The 12655-nt window shown below is 40.1% G+C and overlaps 1 protein-coding gene across 1 annotated transcript; it reads right to left on the bottom strand.

Annotated features, from left to right (window-relative positions):
• Positions 1-5523: 5523 nt before the first annotated feature.
• On the bottom strand, positions 5524-9639 carry LOC103700486 (probable disease resistance protein At5g63020). Its single transcript, XM_039120734.1, has 2 exons — positions 6449-9639; positions 5524-6118 (listed from the first exon to the last, which is right to left on the bottom strand). The coding sequence occupies exon 1, from the start codon at positions 9556-9558 to the stop codon at positions 6685-6687; it is 2874 nt and encodes a 957-aa protein (XP_038976662.1). The 5' UTR covers positions 9559-9639; the 3' UTR covers positions 5524-6118; positions 6449-6684.
• Positions 9640-12655: the final 3016 nt, after the last annotated feature.

The following is a 12655-nucleotide window of genomic DNA, read 5'->3' as shown; positions in this document are numbered from 1 at the left end:
TCACCTTAAAGGAATTTTTACCCATATTTGGGGTGGACTTTTGAGAGATGCCACTACTCCAAGACTCAAACCCTCGAAACCTCGATTTGTAAGCAGAAAGGGAAAAGCCAACAATGCTCTCGCATAGAAACGAGAATTTTTCCATTAGAATCAGGCTATATCTTAGATTAAATGGACTGCAACAATGCCAACAAAAATACAAATCTTCAGTTAGATAGCAGTTAGAACGAAAAATCTTAACAGATAGCACTCCAGTCAAAAGGAGTACGCCTAAACCAACAAATCACCTCTTCTCAAAAGGAAAAATCTTCTCAATTGCCGTGAAAGATTTTGTTATTTTCCAAGTCTTCTGTTGACCAGAAACCTGCAGGGTTTCCGTTGATCTTTCCTTATCAAACATGAAGAATTTTTCAAAAGAAGAGCCGAAATTTCTACGATGCTCGCCTTGTCTTTTTAAATCTGCCACCCAAGTAAGAAAAAATGTTCACGATTTACATCAGCCATCCATGCTGGTTTTCTTGTCCATGCCCACCGAATCCACCATGCGGTAGTTCTCCTATTGACATAAGATTTCCTTTCCACACAGACTCCACTCCTCCTAAATGCAGGGAGCATCATAGGATCTCCTGCGAGAACTCCGCAACAATCGTCCACTTTTATGAAGACCCAGGGTTCAATCAAAGAATTCTGGTGCCATTGGCTTGAGTGCAATCAAAGAATTCTCAACAACAAATAGGTCAGCACATCCTCTATAGCACAACAAGCGAGCTCTTTGTTTCTCTCCTGGACAAGCACCAAAATATCTAAACAGCAACTGCAATTGCAGTTGTAACCTAAGTCTGATCTAAATAACTTCGATTTGAATGGAACTAGATTACTGTAGATCAGCTACTGCAACAAGTTATAACAGAAATGAAACTCGCTGTTTCTTTTCTAAATTGAGTTATATATATATATATATATATAAGCGTTAGCGCCTCAAAATGCACTATTGAAGCCCACGCTTGCTGCTCTCTTTCTCGCTTCCGAGAGGCGAAGGGATTGGATATCACCCGGAATTTTTGGAGTTGCTCCCAGCTTACACTATAGTGGTGGAGGTGCCGCGGTGAAGATCTAGGAGTATAAGCAATACTTGTTGAAAAGCTCCTACTCACTCATTGGTTGGTGTTCCATTCAGTTATGTCAGACTATGCTTTCTTTAATTTCATTGTTTGTCTCCTTAGTCCCAATCTTCTTGCTGGCCTAACCCAACATATATTATACATACATACATACATACATACATACACATACATATAAAAATTTTATAAAATTTTATAAAAATATATATTGTGAGGGGACTTGAACCCCAAACCTCAAAGACATCTAAATTCTATCTTTAACTATAAGCTATAAAAATCATTTTATTTAGATTGTTTGCCAAATTATTTATACTCAGTTTTAGTTGATATTATCCCCCTACCCCTCTTTTATTTTTATTTTTTTGGGGTGCCCGATCCAACCTGAATAACTTGACTCGAATAAAGATTAATCGAGCGGGTTCGGATTCCCAATGGAATTACCGTTTTTTGATGGGACAAGTTCAAAATTTTTGGGCAAATTTTTAATTGGCTTTGGAACGGTTCGGATGGTGGAATATTTTTAAATGGGTTCTGTAACAACCTAGGACCTCACCCAAAATAGCTAGTTGGAAGGTATTATTTGGGTTACTTGATCCTGTATAAGTACCCAAGATCTACCCAGCAAATAATCGATGTGGGACTAAACGCATACCCGCACAGATCCTCACATACTCCCCCCGTTCAAGCCCTGACGTCATCGTCAGGCTAAGGGTTCAAATTTATTCAAATCTAATCACAAACACCATGATTGGCCCGTGATCAGCCCCAATGGATCCATGGGGCAGTGTCCCCTAGTTCACATGGGTTATGGGCCGGGTCCGCTCTAATACCATTTGTAACAACTTAAGACCTCACCCAAAATGGCTAGCCGAAAGGTATTATTTGAGTTCCTTGATCCTGTATAAATACCCAAAATCTACCTAGCGAATAACCGATATGGGACTAAATACACGCCCACATGGATCCTCACAGGTTCGGTACAAATAGGGCAAAATTTGTGGATACTCAACCTGTGGCCATTCTTAAAAGCAAGTTTGTTGATTGTGGAGTTATTAAATCAGCAGTTGTGAATCCAATGAACCCCGAAGCATTTTCCGTTTCTAAGTGATGACTTTTGCTCCTTTCTCCTTTGAGCTTGTATAATTTGGTACGCAGTTTTGTTTGTCCCGGGTATGAAGAGATGCCAAAACATGAAGTTAAAGCAAGCTTGTTAAGATTTATTCTCCAAGTGGTCTTATCCTAGTGACAAATGTTGCTGAATCTAGCCCTGTAGGCTTAGTTTAGTTTGCTTGCAAAGAGATGTCACATATGAACATTGCTATTCTAAAGTTTTACATATAGTACCATCCATACAGGGTGCTATGCTCAAGAACCTCAAAAAGAAAAACAATATATCACTATCCTCGTACAAGGAAATGATTACTTACTTTTGTTGTTATAATATTATAATAGAAGCAGTTTATTTTCCTCCAACTTGACGTGAGCGTGGGATCAAATAAATCATGTAAGCTTACTCCATGATGTTAATTTAGAAACCAAATGGATGATTCTATTTTGAATAGATCTGTTATATTTAGGAGTATGTGCATGGGGCTCTTCTTGGTACTACCAAGTCCTGAGCAAATCGGTGGCTTATCATCTCGTGGTCCTCCTATCGAATAAGAGAGCTTTGAAGTGAACCTAAACAAGCACCACGCAACTAAACAAGCTTGATAGTGGTAGTTGGCAGGCAGATAGAGAGAAACAATAACAACCAACTTAAAGAAGGGGCCAAAATAATAAAAAAAAATAAAAAATAAAAAATAAAAAAACTTGCACTGCTTTCTTCCTCTATGTGAAGATTACTGTGTTCTAGCCACAAAGAACCATGGCTTGTGGAACAGAAGTTGCAAAGTTTCGTGATCCACCATACTACATTATTATGTTGAATTATTTTAACATAAATTAACTTGAATATGTCTATATATTGGACATCAAATAATCATGATTGTGAGGTTGTATTTAGCATTATGTTAGCTTAAACATTATACACGGTATGACCCATACCTAACCTGCATAAATTTGGGATCTAGGATTTCAAGTTTCAACCTATATTGGGTCAGGTGGAGCTCATATTGGATCAAAATTTTACAAGCCATAACCATATATCAGCTTGTTGACATTCTTCGGGAACTTGCCACATTGGCATCCAACTTGCACTGCAAATTGTTATACGATTTGAGATTCGTGGACTAGGTTTGGGATCCATATAAGCTGTGGCCTAACCATCTGATTGGATTTTGGCTGAAGAATATAGGATCATAGCCTGCTATCATATCAATGCAGGACATAACCAATTACCCATACCCACATGAGGAATTGGTATTATGTAGTATAAAATATAGCAGAATACATGTATATGAGATCGCGTACATGAAACCCAACCATTACCCATACCCACAAGCCAAGATTGTAAGAAATAACAACACATTCTAAGACTCTGTTTAATATACTTCTTTCTTCCTTTTCATTTGGTCGGAACATGTCTATAATATCAGTTTAGCATAAATCCTCTAACATTTCAACAAGGTCATATGTCTCTTCTATAACCTTTCTCTTGACGCTTCTATGGTTCATCGACAAAGGGGATATGTACTCTCTTTGGTCTTTATTTGGTCCAGATACAAAAGGGTTGTCTCTACCATGAGTTTCTTCCATGCTAGGGAATTGAGTTATATCAAAGGGAGGCACTAATTCTGGATATGTTGCAATAAAGATTGGTTTACAAATAATGAAGAATAAATAATGACCTTGTTAGTTCGTCCCAGGTTTTGTCTGCCACCCTCCAGGCACAACTTGATACCATCTTTTGCATCGCAGCTAACCATTTTTGCACCCATTTACTATATAAGTCAGAGATCTCGAAAATATATAATTTTTGATTTTTCTAGACAATTTTGATTGTCAAGATTATGATCAATGTTATGGATCTCTAACTTGTTTTGGCCAATCATTGAAGTTGAATTATTACATACTTTACTAAAGACTGAATGTTTAGTTTGCTGTCCAGCTATATACATGTACCATATGGTGTTTGCCTGATCATGATACAAATTGGTGCTTTAATTGTGTCTCCATCGAAATAAATCCATTCTACAATTATGTTTTACATCTTATTGTGTTTGCTCCTGAATCAATATGGGTCTTTTCTGTCCTATCTTCTATTTGTCTTTCTATAGGTTCCTCAACAGTGGTGACATGCCTCTACTGGAGTACCATTCCTTTGCTCGAAGCAACAGCCTTTGCATAGCTAATGATTTGAAACAAATCCTTGACAACAACCTTTGCATAGCTCATGTCTCCTGTCTAAATGATATGGAAGCCAACCATGAATATATATATCTTTATTGACTCCAACAAGAAGGCCTGTTCCAGCAGAGTCTTGTGAATTTTTGTCAGTTGTCATGGCTCTTTGAATGTTAAATCACCTTATTAGTTGGATGATAGCTCAAATGATTCCATAACAAATAAAAAAACTAAAAAAAAGGCAGAGGCAGCTCCAAGAAGCTTCAAATATATATATATATATATATATCGAGATATGGGAGGCAAAAGCCACCTGGCCGTCATTACTGGTTCAATTTGAAAAATTTACAGCAGAGACATGGCACTGTTACAGTACATCAAGAGAGTTGTTACAAGGTAAGAGAGATCGGAATAGCTAATAGGGTTTAAGGTTAAAAAAACTGACTTCAATAATTGTTTCCAACTGAAATTGGTCAATCATCATATAATGTATCCTCTGGAAACCGACCCCATGCTCCAAAGCTAGGAAATTGAGTGAAGATACAAAGGCCGCGGCCGAAAACTCTGCTCTTTCTCTATATTTCCAAGCCCCACTAACCTGGGCGGATCCCCCATTTGCTTTGCTGCTTCTCCTATTTGCATGTTTCTCGGCCAGCGACATCTGAGGTCTGGGCATACTGCAATTGTAGTCTGACAGGAATGGAGAAGCCACGGAGGCCATTAAAGAGCTGGGAGTTTAATTACTTGACAGCAATCTTGGAGTTTAGACCAGATTCCTCCAAAGTGTAAGAGATATTTATGATCATAAGGGGTTCACCAGTCATTGAAACGATGAACTTTTAGGACAGCGAATACATGCACACCTTGATCCCAGGCCAGCAACTTTGTTTTCATATTTATATTATTTTTGCATGATTTCCATATCAAACACTTATTTTGCGCATTACTCATCTATTCTTATTGACAATTATAGTGCACTAATCTAATAGCTAATTTGGCAAGAAAACTCATTTATGTTAGTGTTTAATATTGTTGTTTACTGTAACACTCAACAAAAAAAATGTTGTTTACTGAGTTAAAGATCTGACAGAAAGCAATAAATAATCGACAGATATAATTAAGCATAGCATCAAATGAAGCAATAGAGTAGATGCTTCTTTAGAAATTAACAGTAACTAGACGATCTGCAATACAAACATCCAAGTTCCGCTCTTCTGCATTTATGAAAGATGAGACTACTGCTTTATTTAAAACATGAGAAAGATAACAACGCGGGCAGGAAGACAAATAACCCAGTTTTAAAACATCAAGTCAGACCGATTTGCCACACCTAACCAAGCCAACAGCTCCCTCTTCACCGGTTTGTGCCCAATCCTTTGCTGGTGAACTGCTCGTCAGTATTAAACAATGCGTCGTTTCATAATCTTGATTCACTTAGCGCATCAGTGTAAAGCACATGTATGAAATCTAAACTTTCCGGTGCTAAAAAATTGCATCTCCAGTTCATTCCAGGACTGTGATTGATGGTCATGATATTATAATGAAGTGCAAAGTGCATGAACCTACCATCTTCGTTTACCATCTGTAAGAGCTGTGATCTTGTGGGGAGGTCATACATTGCCTCCGACGCTGCATTCTTGATAGGCTGTTCATGGTGAGCAGCAAAGACCATGGCATAAGCCGCCGCTGCCGGGACCATGAATGTATCATCCCTGCAAAATTCAACATATATGGAAATACTAAGGGAAGCTTTGAGGGATTCATGCATGAATTTTTAACCCAATTATTTAAGTCATATTCTGCAATTTTGTAATTCATTCGGAGCTTAAAGGAGAAGAAAGCAAAGAAACATATACCGAATATCATCTTTGGATCCAAATTCTTCTATTGTTACTTGAATTAAATCTAACAAAAAATTATCTGAAGATCTAGAACCAAGCTTAGGCATAAGCAAAATCAGTATAACATCATACGATAATCTATGAAAATTAAAGTACCAGATGAATACCCCTGCAATCATGAACAAGGGGTGGCATGCTTACTTTGATGCTAAAAGTAGCTCAAATATCACTCTGATCAGCTCAAATACATGCTTCCCTCAAAGAATATTGCGTGAATGACTGCCAGAACGCCACACAATTATTTCGGAAGACTCGGCAATGGCCATCTACCCTCAAACCAATTCCGTTCTTCAATATTCCTTATCTTCGTGAAGGCATTCTGGGCAAACCCCCTTTCTCACCCTAGGTCCATGGTGGACCTGGTCCACCTAAGAAAGTCACCTGAAATAGGGGAGGAAGGAGGCTTTCATGTTCTCATCCTGCCATTGCAAGCTTTGCCACCATCTATTACTGCCTCGTATCTCCCGTAAGTTGCTCCCCATGATCTTGACGGGCAGCTGCTTCAGCTCGTCACAACTAATAATTTCAATGATTTCCAGAGAAGGGAAACTGATTGCCTCATTACATATGCTAGTCAACCTCCATAATCTATACAGAGACAATGTCGTAAGACAACGGAAGGCAGGTGCCAAGTTATAGCCAACATGGTTACCTACTGAATCATCAATCACTCGCTGCATTTTCCCGCAGATTCTTATCCGTAGAGTCTCAAGTCGTGGGAGTAGCAGAACCCAATTAGCATTCTCTAACTCAGGGCACTCTTCAATAGTCACAGACCGCAGTTGCGGAAGGAAATCTGAGATCGATACTCTTACTACCTTTAATTTCTTGAGGCCCCAGAAGTGGAGATCGTCAAGATGTGGAAGTCGCCAATCCATATCATGATCCCGGTCCTCGCCATCCACCTCCAGCTCCACCAAGGACTCACTACGTGCGATCGTTAGATTCTGCAGGCTCTTCAACATTTTGAGGCTTCCAAGTTGGGTTTTGATGATGGATGGTGTCAACTGGATGGATGCCGGGATGCTCATCCTCCTTATGCAAAGGTAGAGGTCCCGGGTAACTACGTTGTCAAACCTGGAGAGCGTTTCGAGGGCCGGCACTGAATTTACCGTAATTCCAAGAGTTGTCGACAACATCACCTTTGAGTTCAGTTCTTCCAGCTCTTCCAAACTTGCTGTGTTCTCTTTATTACCACGACCTCTGCCACCTTCAACTTGCCAGTCTACCTTCTTGGTTGCATAGAGATCAAGCAGCCGCAGTTTAGAAAGATTTGATATCGCACCACGAGGTATTCTCAAGGGAGAAGAATGTACAAAGCTCAGTAGCAAGTACTTCATCTCTTTAAGACATGCTAGCTCCTTTGGCAATGCTTTGATATATGTAGAAGATAAATTAAGATACTGCAACTGAACTAGTCTACCAATCTCTTTCGGTAACTCCTCCAACTTGGTATGGGATAGATCTAGGTAAGTTAGAGCAGGCATGCATTGGAAAAGGTCAGGTGGGATCCATCTAAGAGACATGTTCCTCTGGAGCATGAAGACTTTGAGACTCGGGCGATGAGGAAGGTATTGGGGCAATATTTCTATAAGATTACGCATTAGCGATATTCTTTCTGTTGCTTCAGCTTCAACCCATTTCTGTTTCACATCTATTGCTTCCTTCAGACCAACACCAGCTTGAACCAACCATTTATTCTTTTTCTGCCCGCAGTCGGAAGCGATCCATAGTGCTAAGTCTCGAATAACGTCATGCATTTTCACCCTCCCTTCATATTCACTAGGCTCCAGCAAGCACACTCCTTCCAGGATTCTAATGTATTCGTGACCCCAGGACAAGTTCCCACGTGATTCATCGATTAAGCCTAGACCCATCCAACATTCTATAAGTTCATCTTTCCTAATATGATAGTCTTCGGGCCACAAGCAACAGGACAAGAAGCATTGCCTCGTCGTGTCATCACGCAAGCTATCATAGCTGAGCTTTAATATGCGAAACAAATCTCTTTCTTCACCCTCCTCCGGTAGGATCTCCATTTCCTGGATCTCAGCATGCTTAGAGTCCTTCAGCAGCTCGATTACGTGCCTCCAGTATACTGGTTCCCTCCGGTCGCGCATGGCCCTTCCTATGGTCTTGAGGGCAAGCGGCAAGCCGCTGCACTCCTTCGCAACCTCTCCTGCAAGATCAGGTATGTCAGGGTGAGAGCCGAGGGTCTGATCACCGACATGAAATTTGAACAGATCCAGCGCCTCTGGCTGCTCCAAGCAGTTCATCTTGATCTGGACGTCCGCGCTCATTTTGCTGCAGACGTCCTGCGATCTGGTAGTGAGCATGACTTTGCGCTTATATTGATATCCTCCAGTGCCGGGACGCGGGATCCCCACATCCTCCAGCTCGAAGCCTCTCCACAGGTCATCCAGCAGCAGCAGGAAGTTCTTGCTCTTAAGGTACTCGAAGAGGACCGTGTTCGCTGGCTGTCGGTGGGCCTCCAGATTCAGTCCCAATTTTTGGGCTATTCCCTTCTGAAGCTTCTCCAGAGTACACTCTTTGGAAGCCACCGTCCATATCACATGGCCGAACTCCGAGCTCCTGTCGCTACCGGGGAGGAAACTGTTGTTGACGCGGCTCAGGAGAGTGGTTTTGCCTACCCCTCCCATGCCCCAAATCGCGATGATACCGACGCTATCATCATCAAGGCGGAGCAGGACTTCGTTCACAGTTGACTCAATTGCTACCAACCCGGGAATTGGAGGCATCTCCTGGACCGACGCCGGCGGCAACCTCCTCGCGACGACGATAGAACGTGCTTCAGTTTGCAGCTCCTCCACCACCTTAGCCTTCTTCGTGGCTCTCTCGCCGTCTTTGTAGCTCGAGACCCAGTTGAGGGGGACTCCCAACACCCTCTTCCTCTTCCGGCAGGCTACTTTTATTTTGGCCACTTCACCTGCTTCCGCTTTCACCCTCTTGAGCCAGACTTTGACTTCCCGAGTGCGCTTGCTCCCTTCTCTCTCGGCGATTTTGATATCTTCGACGATGCCAGCCCTCGTAGCTTTCAATTTATCCATGGCGTCGGTTAGAGCTTTCACCTTTTCTCCACTCGTGCTGAGATATCTGATGTGCGGAATAAGAGCTTCCACGAGAGGTATCAGCTTCCCTGCAACATCAGCAGCTTCTAGAATGGGCTGCCCTAGATAGTTCCAGTATGGGGCAAAGAATTGAAGGATTACGCTCATAGGAACGAGATTCATGGCGAGAAGGTTTGAGGAAAGAGGAAAGTGGATGCGGAAGCAGACCCTTCCCTGCCTTGGTGGTCAAGTATATGCTCCCCTGTTTTTTAGTCCAAAGGAACATGCGGTTGCAGGAGAAGCGGTCAACAGCTCTGTTTTCTAGCCCAATGGTTGTTGTGGAATTTATTATTTTTTTTTGGCAATGCCAGTATTTGGACAAACTTCACAGTTCACAGTCATATTTAAATACCATCCGATAGACATCTGCCGACATGAACGCGACTCCGAAGTCAGGGAATCTCCAATCCTCTCCCAATTATTGCCTCCTCTCCTATTTTTCTAATTTTTTATTCATATTTTTGGGAATCTCTGTCCTCATCCTCAGACCTTTAGCAGTTCAATGAATTCGTACAAGACTGTCTTCCTTTACAAACCAAGGGTGGAGTCATCTGTCGTTCTGTTGAGAATTTAATTTTTTATATTTTTTTGAGTTTTCTTTCTTTTACGTCTATCCTCTTTAAAATTTATAAAATTATAAAAATATTTTCATAAAATTACTATTTATATATATCTTTATAAAAAAATTATTTTATTTGTACACCTTTTATATATATATATATATATACCCATACCATCTGAGCCATTAAAAAATAAATAATTTAAATTTGAAATGGCTAAAATACTCTTGCATGTAGATATATAAAAAAAATTTTATAAAAATACATATGCAAATAGCAACTTTGCTAGAATATTCAAGTAATTACGCATATTTAAGAGGGTATACACTTAAAAAAATATAATAAAAAATGATTAAAATTTAGTAAAAATAATTCAGTTGTTCTTAATAAAAAAAAGTTTGCAGAAAAAGATTAATATTATCATGCCCCATGATCTTATTTTAACATCAACCCTTATAAAATGAATCATACTACTTTTACAAAACTCTCACATCAAAAAAATACAATAACTCAATATTTGCAAATCACTAAAATATATTTTACTAATCTAAACATCTATAATTAATTTAAATTTGATATGCTTTAATCTTTTAAAAATAATGAAGAATATGTAGATATCATAAATTCAATAATTATAATTATATCAAATCAAATAGAAGATGGCATACCAAAATGATTACCTAATATTCCAATTTAACCGAGTCATAATCTTAAAAAAGAAGACTGACAATATGGCTCAACATCTTTTTGACTTATCGATTTAAGTGAATCATTAAAGACTTAGTAAATTCCAACCGAGTTTTAATCCTTTTTTTAATCGAATTTTTGAATGTATACTGTTAGAGCATGGAAATGGACGGCCTCCGTTACGAAGAATTGTCCGCTCTGGAGGAGGGCCGCGTAGGTACTTCACCCCCGCACGATTTTGTCCCTTCGGTGCGAGTTTTGCCGCTACCAAAGGGGCCCTCTCAGTTAGAGGTACACGCTGGCTTTCGTAACTCAGTCGGTAGAGTGCGTAATCGTTTCGTATTGTCCTCTTTGGAGGTCCGCGTAGGTACTTAACCTTAAGGTTTTGTCCCTTTTCAAGAGGCCCTATCTGATGAGAGAGTGTTGGAGCAGCTCAGCCCATAGAGAATGTAGTATTATCCTCTTTGGGGGCGGACGTCATGTGCGTTCGTGCACGACGCATCGTGCGTCCCCTTAAGAGGCTTGGCCCCGACACGGTTTTGTCCATCTCAAAGGAAAGGGAATGAGACCCTTATAAGCACAACCTTTTTTCGCTACTCAAGCAGTATGGGACTAAAGTGGTCCCTGCCCCATCCGCCCCCCAACAGTACCCCCTCAATAGGAAGGGTCGTGCGGGAAAGTTTCGGCGGGGCTCTCAACGAAAGCACCAACTGTTAGAACACGGAAATGGACGGCTCCCATTACGAGGTATTACCCGCTATGAGGGAGGGCCGCATAGGTACTTTATATACATTTCTAATTATGAGAAATTACATGAATACCCTCATAAAATTACTATTTGCATGCATACTCTTATAATTTTTTTTTTCATATCTACCCATAAGGGTATTTAGTCATTTTAGTTTTAAGCCGTTTATTTTTTAACAACTTTAGTTGGTACAGATACATATACAAAAAAAAAGAAGGATATACATGTAAATAGTAATTTTATGAAAATATTTATGCAATTTTATATATTTAGGAGACTATACATGCAAAAAAAGAAAATTTTTTTTTGAAGTAACTGAGGAAGTAAGGTTCTCCCCCAAGTAGTATTACCATTGCCACCAAGTTGAATCTACAGTCATACATCTACTGTATGCTTAGAACTATGGTCATATATCTGCGGGAGGTGAGGTGACTTCATAGATTTTTTAAACCACCGACGTGCCGAGCGCGCCAGCTAGCCTGCTCTCTCCTTCTTTGTTTTCCTACCACCATGGATGGGGGATAGATGTCCACCCTGATGTTGGCGTATTTTGGGGTCTTGGGCAGCAATCAAAATTAAAAAAAAAAAAAAAATTGAACAGCAACAATAATCACATTTCAATCTGGTAGGCTTGAGCTAGTGTTAAGCTGTTGATAAAGTGGGACACACACGGTTTGCAAAAACTGGAGAGCATTAGATGAATTTTGTGGACCCCATTATCACAATATTATGGAGTTCATTTGAATGTGAATGCTATGTGTAAGTTTGACCTCAAAGTGCTAATTAGTAAAAGTGATGAACTCTTTGGAAGTTGGTATAAAAGACTTGAATCCAATTCCTGCCCTTATCTTAGATCTGTTCACAAGCTGGACAACCTACCTGACTTACTCAAGCCCGAAGTATTTTGAGCACTATTTAGTTCTTGCGCTCACCTTAGAACTACGCATGGGCTAGATGTCCCACCCTGCCCACTTAAGCCCGAAGCACTTTAAGTGGGCTCGGGCCGAAGGTTTAGACTTGGTCCCTTCTTTTTTCCCTTATGTTATTTGTTTATGTTTGATATTTCTGTAAACTTAGGCCAAGTATATCTAATCTTGATTTTGGGTGGGATTTCACCATCCTACTTCTTGAAAAAAAAAAAAAAAAGTGCATCATAAAGGGGATATATGAAAGGAGATGTGGTTGCCACCCTCTCTCATTCTGTTATTGGTAGCCAAAATATGGA

Source organism: Phoenix dactylifera, unplaced genomic scaffold (genome assembly GCF_009389715.1).
Source record: "Phoenix dactylifera cultivar Barhee BC4 unplaced genomic scaffold, palm_55x_up_171113_PBpolish2nd_filt_p 000873F, whole genome shotgun sequence".
NCBI lineage: Eukaryota > Viridiplantae > Streptophyta > Magnoliopsida > Arecales > Arecaceae > Phoenix > Phoenix dactylifera.
This window is presented reverse-complemented; position numbering and strand designations above follow the sequence as displayed.

Coding starts and splice junctions, on each gene's coding strand:
- LOC103700486 (XM_039120734.1), bottom strand. CDS start 9,558: ATGAATCTCGTTCCTATGAGCGTAATCCTTCAATTCTTTGCCCCATAC.